General features: G+C 35.2%; 2 protein-coding genes and 1 long non-coding RNA gene across 3 annotated transcripts; all 3 read left to right on the top strand.

Annotated features, from left to right (window-relative positions):
• The first annotated feature begins 559 nt into the window (after nt 1-559).
• LOC144551886 (uncharacterized) lies at nt 560-1,608 on the top strand. Its single transcript, XM_078299985.1, has 2 exons — nt 560-1,349; nt 1,421-1,608. The coding sequence occupies exons 1-2, from the start codon at nt 560-562 to the stop codon at nt 1,606-1,608; spliced, it is 978 nt and encodes a 325-aa protein (XP_078156111.1).
• A 1,407-nt stretch (nt 1,609-3,015) lies between these two features.
• On the top strand, nt 3,016-3,994 carry LOC144551887 (serine/arginine-rich splicing factor RSZ21-like). The gene is made up of 3 exons (XM_078299986.1): nt 3,016-3,104; nt 3,510-3,743; nt 3,991-3,994. Exons 1-3 carry the CDS (start codon nt 3,016-3,018, stop codon nt 3,992-3,994), a joined length of 327 nt encoding a protein of 108 aa, XP_078156112.1.
• A 4,628-nt stretch (nt 3,995-8,622) lies between these two features.
• On the top strand, nt 8,623-12,415 carry LOC144551772 (uncharacterized). Its single transcript, XR_013510867.1, has 4 exons — nt 8,623-8,634; nt 8,876-8,983; nt 11,115-11,243; nt 11,921-12,415. It is a non-coding gene; the product is annotated as an uncharacterized LOC144551772 (long non-coding RNA).
• Nucleotides 12,416-15,465: the final 3,050 nt, after the last annotated feature.

Raw genomic sequence — 15,465 nt, forward strand, 5'->3', positions numbered from 1 at the left:
ATGTATAATACACAAAAGGGACCGAACAAGGTTAGTTGTGCTTTGTTCAACTCACCCGCACTGCGAGTTCCGCCTTTTTGCAACCCCTGCGGGTTCAGGGGAAGCATGGATGATTAAGAAGTGCGAACCACCTCATACATGCAAGTCTGCGTCCACAAGGACAGACCATTCAAATCTGACAGCATCACTAATTGCCGATGCAATTGAGGAGGACATTAAGTTGGATCCATCGATGAGCATCAAGGCGGTGGCTATGACCGTCAGACACAAATACAAATATGTAATCCCAAAATACAACAGGCTGTGGAGAGGTCGTGAACTTGCGATTTGCAGGATATTTGGTAGTTGGAAGGACTCATATGGCTATCTGGCACCATTGCTCCAGGCCATGGCAAGTACAAATGTCGGCACCGTATATGAGCGATGGCATGGCATTTCAATTGTTTACATATATTATTGTACTTTAAGAAAACAATTTTTTTTTACTACAATTGTTTACTTACATTATTCTATTTCCTTATTTTCTATGTAGTACATGCCAAAGGCAAATCTCTACTTAATGAAGGTGGGGAAAAATAATCCCCGAGATGTCAACGAAGATCCAGCATACGAGAAAATATATCAATCCCGGGATGGAGGTTGGCGTTGGGGAATTATGACCACCAACGGATCCGAGTCGCTGAATGCAGTATTCAAGCAGAGCCGGATGTTGCCTGTGGCTGCAGTTGTAGAGGACACATTCTACAAGTTAAATGCCTGGTTTCAGGAACGGCGTGCTAAGGCCGCAGAATTAATAAGGATGAACCAGTCATTTTCAACAAGGGTGGAGGAGAAACTAAGACGACACAGAGACAAAGGTGCAACCATGACCGTGATCCCGATGGGTAACGATGGAACAGAATTCGAAGTGCAAAATCCAAATGAGTACGTTCCTACCACCCGTAAACCAGACGGCACTATGGCGTTTGTCAAGAGGGCTTGCAAGTACGTGGTTAAATTCGGAGATGCCAGGGCGGTAACCTGTACATGCCAAGGACCCCAGCTAAGTCACATACCCTGCAGTCACGTGATGGCGGTATGCCGAGTGAGGAACTACTGTGAGGATCACTATGTTGCTGACATGTACCGTACCGATTACCTTGCTTCCACTTGGGGTGGATCTTTCCATTCTTATCCTGATCAGCATGAGTGGCCTACATATGTCGGAGATAGAATATTACCTTCAGAAGGATGGATAAGAAAGGGAAGGAGGAGACACAAGCGTATTGTAATGACCATGGACGAGATGGGTGGTAGGCGACCGTCGGGAAATCGGGCTCGCCGTTCTGTTTCCGACAGGCGCAGGGCAGGTACGTAGAATTGTACAAAATTTATTTATGCTTTAATTATATTACTAACTGAATTGCATTGTTACATTTAGATGCAATAAACGAACACAACGAAAGAGAAAATGCCAGAGTTGTCGCTGAAGCAACCGGTAGAACACAACCCCCTCCTCCTGTAAGCCAATCATCTAGTAGCCAAGCCTCTACAAGTAATGCCGCACCTGCCACTGGTACCAGAAGAACTAGTCGTTTGTTAGGTTTATTCAGACGTGGTGGCAGATAAACTTGCTATTTTGCTTATGCGAATTGATTTATTTGGTATATGTGTATGTGTATGTGTATGTGTATGTGTATGTGTATGTGTGTATGTATATGTATATGTATGTGTATGTGTATGTGTATGTGTATGTGTATGTGTATGTGTATGTGTATGTGTATGTGTATGTGTATGTGTATGTGTGAGTTTTTTTGTATGTGTATGTGTATATATGTATGTGTATATGTGTATGTGTATGTGTATGTGCATGTGTGTATGTGTATGTGTGTATATTATACATATAGTTCACCAAAGAAATAAAAATAAAAATTAAAGTTATAAAAATTTACGACATCACTTCGTAAATATATCAAATATTATATTTTTTGGCATACACATACACATATACATAATATTTTATTTTTTGACATACACATATACATAAACCCAACACTTTTTTCAACAAAATTATTCAAATCAAAATACTAAGATTTCTCAAAAAAAAAAAAAAAAAAACCAAATTACTAATGGGGCGCCCCAGGGGGTGGCGCCTCACTTGGGGTATGGGCCGCCGGGCCCTGGGGCGCCTCACTTGGTGTTTTGGGCCGCCCCTGGTCCAGGCGGTCAGGGCATATTTAAAAAAAAATGAGGAACAGGGTTATTTTTAAAATTTTCTTTTTTTTCAGGGATATTAATAAAAATGGCCGCATCATTTCACGTCATCAGCGAAATTTCTATTCTCCACTTCGACAACTCCTTTATTTAATGGTAAAAAAAAACTTAATTAAGGTTACTTGTCATCTCCCAGTTATTCACGTTGACCACGTGTTACCCAGCTGCTACGTGTTTCCTCCCCTAATAACAGCCTCCTTCCGCTTTCGATTGCTTCGCCTCCAGTTCTTTTTTTACGCTCTCTCCTCTTTCACTAATCTCTTCACAGATTCAAGAAATCAACGACTTCCGCTTCCTTCCGTAGGTAAGATTTGTACAACTTACCCGGCAATTCTGTCACCTTCTATGTTCTGGTCGCGATGAATGCCTCCTAAATCAGCATCATTACCTCTGCCGTCTGAAGCAGCGTCTTCATCAGGCCCATCTACATTCGGGAAAGGCCAGCCGATCAGCTTCCCGACTAACTCCAGTCCAGAAGTCTCTCTAATCCAAGCCCACTCGCGCTCCAGACGACTCCGGTAAAAAGGTCGATTTCCATTCCCCCTTCCTCTCCCTCTCCAGACAACTATCTATGTTTGTATACTATATCTAACTAAAACAAAAAAGCACCCTTCTCAGTCTTTGGACCCCTACAACCTGTAATCTCTGGATTTCTCTTTTTACGGGTTGTTTGTTTGTTTGATTTTTCTACAGAGAGCTTATTAATTTTTGTTCAAATTGTCTGATAGTTGCAATTTTTTACCTACCAGAGATAGATAGAAGATGTCAAAGGTTTTGGTTGGAAATTTGGATGACAGAGTTCAACAGAAGCATTTAGAAGATGATTTTGGTCAATTTGGTCCTATCAGAAGGTAACTAAACAAAAAAAAAAGTAGTAAAAAAATCTTCTTACAATTTGGTACTTTCTGATTCAATCTTTGGTAAACTATTGACTTAATTGCAGAATAAGTTGTTTAAATTTTTCTGGTACCTCACCTGAACAGGAGCACTGCAATTTGCATTTTTTTTTTTTTGTAATTTTAGTGAAATCTGAAGCACCCCCCCCTCTCTCTCTCTCTCTCTCTCCATTTCTCTTTGTAAAACTCAAGTGTGTGGGTCGCTAGAAGGCCTTCTGGATATGCATTTATTGAATTTGAAGATAGAAGAGATGCACTTGACGCTATTCGCGGATTCGATGGTACTCAGTAACTTTCATAGATTTTGAATTTAAAAAAATATTAAAAAAACATGCTATGTATGAGTGTATTTTATTTAAGACTTTTACAGGGAAGAATGAATGGAGCGGAGCTGTCGCAGTGTTCAAAGGGTGATAGGAAAGTGAAAGAGTATGGCTGTGGTGAGCGCGACTATTTGCATGGTGGGCCAGGTGACAAGATGCGCTTTGAGTGTACTTTGCAAGGGGATATAGATTGCGTCTGGGGTCCGGTCATTGGTCGCCGACAAAGCCCAAATCCCCACTACAATAGACCTAGCCCTACTTACGTCCGCAGGTATGTACATTTATAACATCATTATAAATCTTTTTTTACTAGTTACATCCTTCAGTAATTAGTCTGAATTGGACATCCATTAGCCACTAATTGTGTCATTTTCAAGATTTTATCGCAATTAGTCATTAATGAAACCCTAATCAAAACAATAAGATTATGATCTTCTCCATGTGCCAATCGGAACAACAAATATTATCTTAATTCAATTCTACCTTTTGTTCACCTGAGTTTTGTATTATCATATCAGGTGAGGCTATGGTACAATGCATAGCTCAGATTGGTCCATAGTACGAATTATTATTTTCGTTTTCAATGTTCTAATAGTCGATCAGAACAGTTCAACGTGTTCTCCATATGAAAATATACCTATCTACTAAAATTTACATTTTTGGAAATATTTTTACTATTTTTTAGATAGGTAAAAAATCACTTGATCTAAAATCTAACTTTAGTCTTTTAAATTCGATGTTCAAGTAGATTAACAACAGCACAAGTTCTGAAATTTTGGGTCAATAATAAGTCTGTGTGGTTACAAAGTAGTGTCATTTTCACTCTTACACAGTCCATTTTGCAAATCACATCTCATCAAGAATACAGTAAAACAGATAACAACATTAGCCATCTTTAAGGCTTATAACCTTCACAAAGCATAGCTTTTAGAAATTATCACATCTTCAACATTCAATCTCTTTCTTTTCTCAGCTTCTAAGTTATACAACACATCTATAAAATTTTAGGTTTAAGACCTTCACACATCAATGATGAGATTTCTGGAGATTTTGAGGTTTTCACGCTGCCCATTATTTTCCACTTAAAATTTTGTTCGTATAGCATTGTGAACATTTTACAAATCTCCATGACTCCATATTTTCAGATAAGGAGCTGAGAGTCAGAGTCAATTTAAATTAATTTTGTTTTTTTTCAGCATAAGAAATGACCATGGGGCGGAGTCTTCAACCTGTACCTGGGGAGGAGCACATCACAACACATGACGAATGGAGAGGAATTGGTGAGTGGGGGAGGAGATGCGATTGGCATCCAACTTCTCCGACAGTAACAGGGTCAGTTGCTACCCTACTCACAAGGTATTCAGCGATGCTGCTCTCGAACATGGACAACAAATGGTGTGTGCTTATTATTTTGGGTTTTTGAAAATCCATTCAAGAATTGGATTTTTTTTTAAGATTTCATTTGGTTTGATTGGAATGAATTTATGTAGGTGAAGGCAAGGGATTAATTTGGTTTATGGAGGTGGCAATGTGAGGTTGATGGGATTGATTTCTCAAACAAATCACGAAGGCAGGTGCAATGTTGTTGGGTTTGTTTCTTCTCTCTTCCTTTTTAGTTGCTTCTTTTACTTGAATTTTGTTATTGATCTTCTTGTATTTTAGTTAAAATAAAATGTGATATCAATCCTCTGTATGGTGTCAAGTTAATTTCTATGCAGAATTATTGTTAGTGTTGGTGTCCTAGACCCAGATCATATCTATGATATGTTTAGTTTATTAGTGAATGATTTTATCATTTTGTACCTTGAGTATTCATATTAGTGGATCATTTGAGTTGATGACTTAAATTGTAGAACTTCACAATGAATAAATTTGTTTACTCTTAAATGTTCCTTATCTTGGCAATCAGCAAAGGTACACTGGTTGACCATATAAGATAAGTGTGGTGATTAGATGATGGCCATGTTCTATAGGTTATACGATAAGGAGTTATCGATCTAATCACACATGTGCATACATGGAGATGTATGGCACTAGACAGACCCAAGAATGAAATATCATATGGATTGTATTTTGTGTCATTGATATTTCATTGTGTCTAGAATTCTTTGGTTGAGATATTTATTTTTCTTACATAAAGGATGTGTATTGTTGGTACTGTCCAACGCTCTCTTTAACTAGGAGTTATAAAGGCAGTTACTGCAGTGCATATAACTTATGCGGAAGAACGATACGTATCAAGAAACCATTGTCCCTTATATGTTAATATAAGTGATGATATCTCTGGGCCCCATGATAAAGTTTATATTATGTGCATGCAATATGATTATATGATAATCATATCATAATTAAACTTCAGGAAATCAAGAAAGAATAATTGGTAAGGATGACACATTCCTACCTTACGATTATTTAGATATCATGTGGCAAGGAATTGACACAACAACATTTTTAATGTTACAGGGATTGTGATTTTGCATTGTGTTTTTTTCATCCACGTCATTTGGGTAATCAATATACCATGGCTAGTTGTATCATTGATTTATGGAATTAAAAATGTTTAATTCTATTGCCATAATGATGGGATCCCATAGGGTCACACCATATGAAAGATTAAAAGAAAATATATTAATAAAGCATATATGATATGTATATAATATGTGCTATGTTAATTATAAGAAGTTATAATTAATTTGTACAAATTATATGTTATTAATATATTAACAATTTTATGACATGGAGATGTTATAAAATAATCCTAGTAATATTTAAAGTATGTGTGACATATTTGAAATAGCTTTTGACACATGAGATATGCATATAAATTAACATGGAATATTAATTTATATGTTGGCCTCTTTTAATGTATGAGATTGTGGACTTAATTAAATATTAATATGATTAATATATTTAAGCTCAAAGCCCAAATATATGCTAGGAAGAATTGATTAGTAATGGCATGATTTAAGGAATATTTAAATATATCATTAAATCTAATCAATCTCATTAAAGAGGAAAGAAATTTCTGGACAGATTTTTTAGGTAACTTTGAATTGGAATTTGAAAGGGAAAATACTAATCATTCTGGACGTATGGCCTATGTAATATGTAGCCCTTGGAGTCTAGAATCCAATGGTGAAGATTTCAAGTCGTTTGGAGTTACCTAGAAAAAGATATAAGAATTTTAGTACCGAAAGGTCAGAAATGCTGTGAAAAATATCTTGGCCGAAATTTGCTCTTTTCTCCTCTCTTCCAATTTTTCTCATGTGTTGAGATCTATAAATCTTCTAACAAGTTTTCAGAAATTAAGAAGATGATTAAACTATGATTAAGGTTCTACTTGTTAATCTCTTACTAGCCTTAGAGATACAAGTATTTCTTTAATCTCTCGGTGGATACCTAATGAGGCTCGTCATTTGAGGGGCTAAAGCACAACCACCATTGAAGGAGGAAGGGAATAAGAAGTTGCTAAGCAAGACAACTCTTCTTGATTTGATTTGGAGATCAAATCCAAGGTATTATGTTATTCCATTCTTGATTAGGCTAATTAAGATTGTTTTTTGCACTTACAATAACTAGATCGTTTGTTTTGAGTCAAATAAATTTTTTGTTTTATTCCTTGCTATCTAAGCTTCAAAACTTTCAATTATATCAAAAGCTCTCAAGCAAATTGAGATAATTTGATTTTTTTTTTTTAAATCTTATTGGGTTTTGCTTTCTTCTCATATTTCTCTTCTTAAAAAGGCAACTATTAAAATTATTTTCCCACTTTCTCAATTTGATGGGAAGAATATCAGGTGAGAGTGTTGGGAAGTGAAAGTTATTGCAGATATTCACGATAGAAAAGCTGAAAAGGCTTGACTGGAACTCATATAAATGACATGAATTACTGTAGTGAATATTGTTAGTTTACAATTTATCTGGAATTATTCATTTGTAATTTGTCTTCGAATTTCTTTTATCAGAGAGCTGAAACTCAAGCCATTAATTAAATTGTACCTACGTAGGCCAGCTACAAAAGAACAAACATATGTTATATGTTGAAACTTAGAAGAATTCTGCATTGACTGGGAACACCTCATTTGAAAAGGAGTCAACAAACATAATACTTAAACATTGTGTTCTATTAATAAATTTTGAAGAATTTCTGTTGTTCATTTGCATTGTATTTTTTATATTTCATTTTATCAACAAATCATAAATATTACTCTATTTTAATTTCATTATTGATTTTCTGATATTCTTCGCAGTTTCTTTATTAGTACTTTGCACTTCATAGATATTTCAAATTGCAAATTTTCTTCTATACTACCTTTCATTTTCCTTTTCCATCAGTTCAACTTATTTTACATGAAGTTTTCCTGTTACACACTTGAAAAATTTGTGTGATTTTCTAATTTTATGCAATGTCTACCCCCCCCCTCCCCCGCCCCCATGTAGATTCCGCAGGTGAAGCTAGGGAAAAACCCCAGAGCAACAACTATACAAGAATTTATTAAAACCTCTGTTGTAATTGGAAAGCGCATCCTTCAAACGAAGAAGGCCACCTCCACTGTTAATAAGGTAAATTTCTCGCTGTTGCAAAGATTGCTACAGAAAAAGGTTTAGGATTTTTCCTCATTGCATGTACTGCTTAGAGTTTAGGATTTACCTCAACAATCATAAGATTCTCTCTCATTTATGTTAACCTTTACTGATACTTGCTGCCACAGGTTCTAAACTGTGTTTTGATGTTATTTGAACAATTTTCATTCTTAAACTGTATTATAAATCAATTTGTGATGCTAATTAAGTTGGCATTAGTCATTTCTCATTTACTAATATTTTTCTGTTCTTTTCTTTTTTGTATTTTTCAGTTTCAAATTCAATATAGTTTATGCATGCACATATGGATAACATTTTGAAAATAAGTTTCTGTTTCTTCTTGATAATTAACAGAAATTAAGGTATTATTCTTCTCTTTTCCTTTTTATCGACATTGTTATAAGCAGTCCATGACAATTCAATTTCACTAGCATTCATACAGATCACTTTCTCTTTATTTTGGTTATTGTTGTGTGTTTTTCAAGTTTTGGATGAGGTTGAGCTATTGGAGGGATGAAAGCCTGGGGAAACATCTCTTGCTGATTTCGATTCAATTACTGTTGTCAGAAAGAACATGTGTGAGTTTCAGGCTGGTTTATCATTTTACCTCTTTATTTATTTTGGTTTTCTTTTTCCCAAAAGTATGAACATTCATAAATACTACACACAATCAATTAATCCTTTGATTATTTTCTATGCTGAACTTTGCATCATAAACTATTTGGGGACAACATCTGTGGCTTCTGTACCAACAATTTTTGTTGATATCTGTATGTTTTCAATTGAGTTGATATAAAAAGTTTGATATGATAATGATAGGGTTTGAAAAAGTTACATCTGGCAGATTTTTTGTTGGAGAGATTATTACTTGCTGTAAAGATGGAGCATCGTGCCGTGTGTGCTATCCTAAGTGACATTCTCGGTCAGGTACCCTTATCTATTCTCTCTTCCCTTATTATTATTCTAATATAATTACACTTCATTTTCTTCTTCTGAAATTATTTGTGAATATCACTTGTTAGTCACTGACAATGTTTCAAAAAAAAAGAAATTATATGTGAATAAAATAGGAGGGTAAAGGCAATATCAGGAAAATATGATCCACTCAAAAAGTTATTATATTTTGATACTGCCGATGGCAAATGTATCTCTATGTATTCTACCATTACTGCTTGAAGGGGTAGGTTCTATTTATTACCATGTTATTAGGTACCTTGCATTGTAATCTCATAACTTAATCTTATGTTTTTATTTTCAAAGATATTTATAAATTACGAAGGACAGGAACCATTCACAGTAGATTAACTTCATCATCTTCACAGTAGGTTAACTTCATCATCTTCACAATCATGAGAAATAGCACAACTTTAAAATTAGACAGTTGAAATGTAAAATCATACATCATACACATCATATTCATGAGAAATGATAAAATTCAATTCGAGTTCCACCATTCATTATATACCTTCTACAATAGTATATGATAGAATATGCACAATTGTTCTATAAGGCACACAACACATCTATAGTTTTTCCATATTTGTACTTTTCTTGCTTTAGAAATTACTCTCAAGGTTGCCAATTTAAACCTTTGTCTTTTTATATACAAATATCATGAAACTGTTATCTTAATTATTAGCATTCACTTGAAATGCTTAGTAATTTTTCCTTTTGATTTTTTCCTGATAACAAACTTTTACACGATCAACACATAAAATGAAAGATATATGGCTGTATTTTTATCATACTTATTGATCTCATTTTATATCAAACAAATGCAACCTACTATATGGAACAAATGATCCCTCAATTGGTGTTGTCAGATTGAACAGTTCCTTCCCCAATTTATATGATCTGATGGTGAAGCTGTTAGATGTACATATAATACATTTTTCAAAATTCACAATGTGATGCTCTGACACTACATTTAATACCATTTGAGAGCATTAGATTTGTCTGATGTATATATTTTCACTAGGCTAATATTATTAGTAGGCTATTAAGATAATGTTAGATGTGATGGCATTTATGTATAAATATTTTTCAAATATTTAAATATTCACACTTCCTCATCATAAAGAAGTAGATAGATTAAAAAATGTCTCCTGTATATGCCAATATACATTAAAAAAAACATTTTGCGGCAAAGCCGCAACCACGCCTCTAGTTTATCTTTACGGGGAAAGAGAGTTACGTGGTATATCGAGAGAGAGAGAGGTATAAAAATAAGTATTGCATTTTTCTTATCAATTTTTAATCTTTGTTAGGCATTTTCCTATAAAACATTGAAATATGACTGCTGGCGATAGGGTTTACTCTCATGATTGTAACATGCATGTTGAAGGCCCATCTATGTTTCTATATAGAGATGTGAATTAGATACTACATTGTCATTGGATTTGAAATGTTGTTGTTCAAAAAATCAAGCATAAACAATAAAATTTAAAATATATGAGAATAGTTAAATTCTTAAGCTCTTTATTTATAAACATCATTACATCGGGAATAATTTGAGTCCGACTCCCATTAGAACTCAAGAATTACGCATCCATCTGATATACTTTAAAATTCATAAACACCACTTATGTGTGTTCATTTTAAATATTTGTATACACATATCTTAAAGCGGATGGAATGAACGTGAAATTCAGTAGACCCAAACTATTCTCATTACATCACGTTGTAAATCATCTGATTTGTTTTCTCTTCTTACATAGTTTGATCACATCATTCATGTATTTGTGTTTTCTCTCCTCATTTAAAATGAAATATGTATTTGATGTGCTTAATGAGCAATTAAACACTTAGGACCTATTCAGCTGTCGTTATTTCTATGGATTTTAATTGGATTTTGGGTTTTTTCTATTTTTTTCCCCGACAGCTATTCGGAAGGCCCAAAATGTCCCCTCAAGTTCCTATCGTATGTTCCCAATATCATTCTCCGTAGCTTAAAATCACGGAAAAAAATTGTTAAGTCATAGTGAATTTTTTTTCCACCATCGTTTTGTCTCGCTCTCTCCTTTCTCTCTTTATCTGTCTCTTATCTCAATTGTTTCAGCGAGAAAAAATTAGCAGCGTGAGAACACGAGGAAAAAGCAAATAAGAGCTTAGCGCGATAAAAGACGAAAGGAGTTGGAAAAGATAACACATTTTGCTGGAGAAAGACGAAGAACCATAATTGGATAAGGTAAACGAACAAAATCTTACTATTTCATTTATTAAATTACTGGAGATGCAATAACTAAAAGGACTTATCTACACTGAGCCTGTTTTTTTACTTTGAATTTGTTGATTTGTCTTCTAAGTTCTATTAGATAAGTTCATAAGTGATGATTGATGCTACTATGTTCAAAGTGATGATTAATCCATTTGACTTATCTATGCAAGGCATGCAAGACATAATTTTTTGAAATAAATGCATGAAATATATCAAGTATTGATTTAGATGTGTATTATGCTTTGTATTGTAATGTGCACAATAGGTGTTTGATAAAATGTCTTCTTTGTTACTGAAAGCACAGCGTAAGGTTTTTATTTTTATATATCTTACAATTGACAAATTGCTTTCTTTTGATTAATATTATTAGATTTTATATTTAATTATTCTATTTTTATTATGCCATGTTGAGTCGGTCTCTTCTATAAGTTCTAGGTACCAATGTGAATACATATGTGTAATACCAGTAAAGCTTGATTATACCATTCTCATTTTGTATTAAGAATATTGTGTACTCGTATAAGGAGCTATGTTTAAGTTTGAGATCAATTTCCAGTGTTACATTGCAATATTTCACTGTAATTATGGTAAACATGAAAACAAAATCTTCTATAGTTTGGATAACAAAATTTTCTTTTGACATGCAGGCAATGAAAATGAGGCCAACAATAGGGCAGCTTGGAATGAGTTGCAAAAGGCATTCCTAGTGGAATTGCTTGTTGAATTTAATAGACCCGGTACATGTCAACAAAATGCATAGAGTAAGGTTGCATGGAATGAAATGGTGCATAGATTCAAGGCAAAATTTATAGATTCAAAATGCTTGGTGAAGCATCTTAAAGAGCAAAAACACACTCTTAAAAAACAATAAAAAACTATATAACGATTGAGAGATCAAAGTGGATTCAGATGGGACCCTACGAAGAAAATGGCTGTTGCTACCGAAGAAGTGTGGGCACCTATTTTGCAAACAGATAATGAGACTAAAATGTGGTATAACAAATCTTTTCCATACTATGATGACTTACACGACTTATACTTCGATATGAGGTTTTAATTAATTTACATATTTAAAACATGCATTCTTTATAGGTTATATATTCCGTTTTGATTAATTTAGCCATTCGTACCAAAAATTTCATGATGTATTGCAAATGGCTTGCGTCGTCGTGGAAGTAATTACTATGAAAATCGTGAGAATCAATTTGATTATGACTTTCCTAGTTCCACTATAAGCTGCTCTAGGAGGTTTAAATCATATTGATTTCGATGAAGATTTTCTTAATACACAAGCATTTGATCCGATCTCTACTCAAGCACAAGTACAATCCTCCACCCAAGCTCCAACTGTTGGTCACACACCTCCCTCTGATAGAGTTCTATCACCTAGGATGACAAACAAGACTATAAAGAGAAATGACATGTCTGAATTTCATGAGAATTATTTGGTATATAAGAGGGAGGAGACACCTCAATATTGTGCTATAATGGAGAATAATGCAATTAGGAGTACTGAGAGTGCATACAAAGTTTTCAGTTGCAGCTGCAATTGAGGCATACCAATGTAGCATCTTGGGTTATGAGATGACGGATTGTGTGTATGCATGTGATATGTTAATCGCTAAGTCCGAGATGTTGGGTTTCGGTCTAGGTTGGCAGGTATATTTAAAAAATTTACATAGCGATCTAGACCAAATCTTACTATACACAAGCAATCAATCACACACAGTTTATGGATCATGCTACACACATGATCTAGCAGAGTGTTACGAGTCATACCTCTCTAATCAAGTGGAGCGTGAAACGGTTGCCTGCGCCTTAGTATCCCTTGATGAAGTTTCCAAAACAGAAAACCTCAAGCTTCGCACACCAAGGTGTTGTCAAGAACAGGAGGAGATCAATACTAGTCGATCAGATCCTCGTGCCTTTGAATAATATTCGCGCAGCACATCAACACAATCTTGCACGCTTCTTGATGATCTAAATCTCAACTCGAATCGAGGATGTAAGGAGAGATCAAGATCTCGATCGAACGGATCTAGATCAATCTCGAGCAAGAAGAAGAGAGAGAGAAATCGATCTTAACCTCTACACAAGGAGAGGAGAGAGAGAGAGGTGTGGCAGTGGGAGGCAGAGCAAGATTGAGCTCGGTGTGGGTCCAGATTGGCGGCGGATCTGATCGAACGGAAGGAGGCAGTGGCACAAGACCCGAGGTGAGCTCAACTTTGAAGTGGCGAACGTCGGCGGCAAGTGGAGGAAAGGCAGCTGACGATCCCTTATGGTGGATCGGCTAGGGAGGGGGTGGCGTGTTGTCGCCCCTTCGTTGCTCCTTAGCTTGCTTGATCAATGGAAGGGAAAGAGAAGAAGGGAGAGGAAGTTTCTAGAACTTAGATCTTGCCAAATGAATTGTGTGTGTAGAATGGAGGGATACCCTTCTTAAATAGAATTCATGAATTACACAAATGCCCTTGTAAATATCTAATCTCATGATAAATCAAGAATGCTTATTTGATAATTTCCTCATTTAATGGTTCGTTGGACCATTGGTCTATTTAAGAATATATCCATCCATTACTTCCTTTACAAGCAACCTCATCCCTCACATGTGGTTGACCATTCAACCACATGCCACCTCACCTTTGGTCAAAAACGTGTTTGACCAAGATTTTACCCGTCTTTGACTTGGTTAATATTCTTACCTCTTCACTTAAATGATCATATCTTTTGAACCGTAAATTCAAATCGTTCATGCCACATATCCACAGGCTCGTATGATTATCCTCTATCTCATGGTATCATCACATCAACCAAAATAGAAGGATTAAATGTTGCGTTTTACGGTGCTGTAACCAAAACCCGTTTAGGCTTAAGTTGCAGAATGACCGTAGAATAAAAATTTCTACGGCCAACTTAAGATCAGGATTAAACGGGGTATGTCAGGAAACTTTCCAAGGCGGTCCACCTTCAGTATTCCTTTGGCATCAAAACCCAATTTAATCATTTTACAGATCTACTCCATGATTGATTTCTAAAACTTTAATCTACTTACCAATTAAATAGATTAATATAGCATATTTATACCTTGTTTCCAAATCACAGTTGGAATGCAGACCGAGCGAGTAGAGCCTCACCAGGGAAGGAATCGACTCGGAGTATCACACGTGTGATACCTCTATCGGTTATCCACCAGGACTAACCGGAGAGCGGTTTATTTCTTCTGCCAGAAATACCGTAAACCGCGGAATTCTGCAAAAACACTATTCACGAGGAAAAAGACGAAAACCCGTAAACACGAATTTTCAGTTGCTCAGTTTCATCAATATGCAAAACTAACATACCGCGAAATTCGATAAAACACTATTCATCGATCCCGTAAATATACCTCACAACAACTCGCAAGATTATACGTCAACTACGTATAACTTTCTTTTCTCAACCGAAACACTATTTGGGAGAGAAACCGAGAAAGAGAGAAAATACCGATCCGTTTCGACACGAAACGGTATGAGTGAATTAGCAAATTTCTCTTTACCCTCCACCCCTATTTATAGGGTTTAGGGTCGGTTGCCAAAAGACCAAAATGCCCTCCAAGTTCGGCCTATTTACAAGATATGCCATTGAATGGATAAGGATGACATGTCATGTGGATAAGATCGATGACGTGTCATCTGGATAGGATCGATGACATGTCATGCGGATAAGCACGAATCTGAAAAGACCCGAATGCCCTCGGCCTGAATACAAATAATATTCGTATAATTATTCTGAACAATTATATATATTTTTCTTGCGGTTGTTGTTTCGGTAATTTATACAATGTGTCCTGCACATTTATAAATTAACCGGTTAACTTTTATACAACGTGCCACACACATTTATAAATTAACCAATATTTTTGCTTGTTATTTTTACATAACATTTATAATTTAATTATAACACGTATAATTAATTATAACCATCTTACTATTGATCATAACCAATTTATAATCAATCACAATAAGATTCTCCGATTAACTCCTATATGGTGTGACCCAATAGGATCTGTGTTATGTTGGTAAACAGAGTTAAAACTGTTTTAACTTCTATAATCATGAGCGGCATCTGGCAACACATCATGACCATCCAATTACACAGATGATGCTGTACAGTACAATATCACGATCCAGTAAACAATTTACTTGTGTCTGTTCTT

This window comes from Carex rostrata, chromosome 3 (genome assembly GCF_964058835.1).
Source record: "Carex rostrata chromosome 3, lpCarRost1.2, whole genome shotgun sequence".
NCBI lineage: Eukaryota > Viridiplantae > Streptophyta > Magnoliopsida > Poales > Cyperaceae > Carex > Carex rostrata.

Bases quoted from the DNA above. Each gene is read 5' to 3' on its own strand.
- LOC144551886 (XM_078299985.1), top strand. From the start codon at position 560: ATGAAGGTGGGGAAAAATAATCCCCGAGATGTCAACGAAGATCCAGCA. The intron at 1,350-1,420 runs GTACGTAGAATT...TGTTACATTTAG, and splicing joins TTCCGACAGGCGCAGGGCAG to ATGCAATAAACGAACACAAC.
- LOC144551887 (XM_078299986.1), top strand. From the start codon at position 3,016: ATGTCAAAGGTTTTGGTTGGAAATTTGGATGACAGAGTTCAACAGAAG. The intron at 3,105-3,509 runs GTAACTAAACAA...ATTTTATTTAAG, and splicing joins CAATTTGGTCCTATCAGAAG to ACTTTTACAGGGAAGAATGA.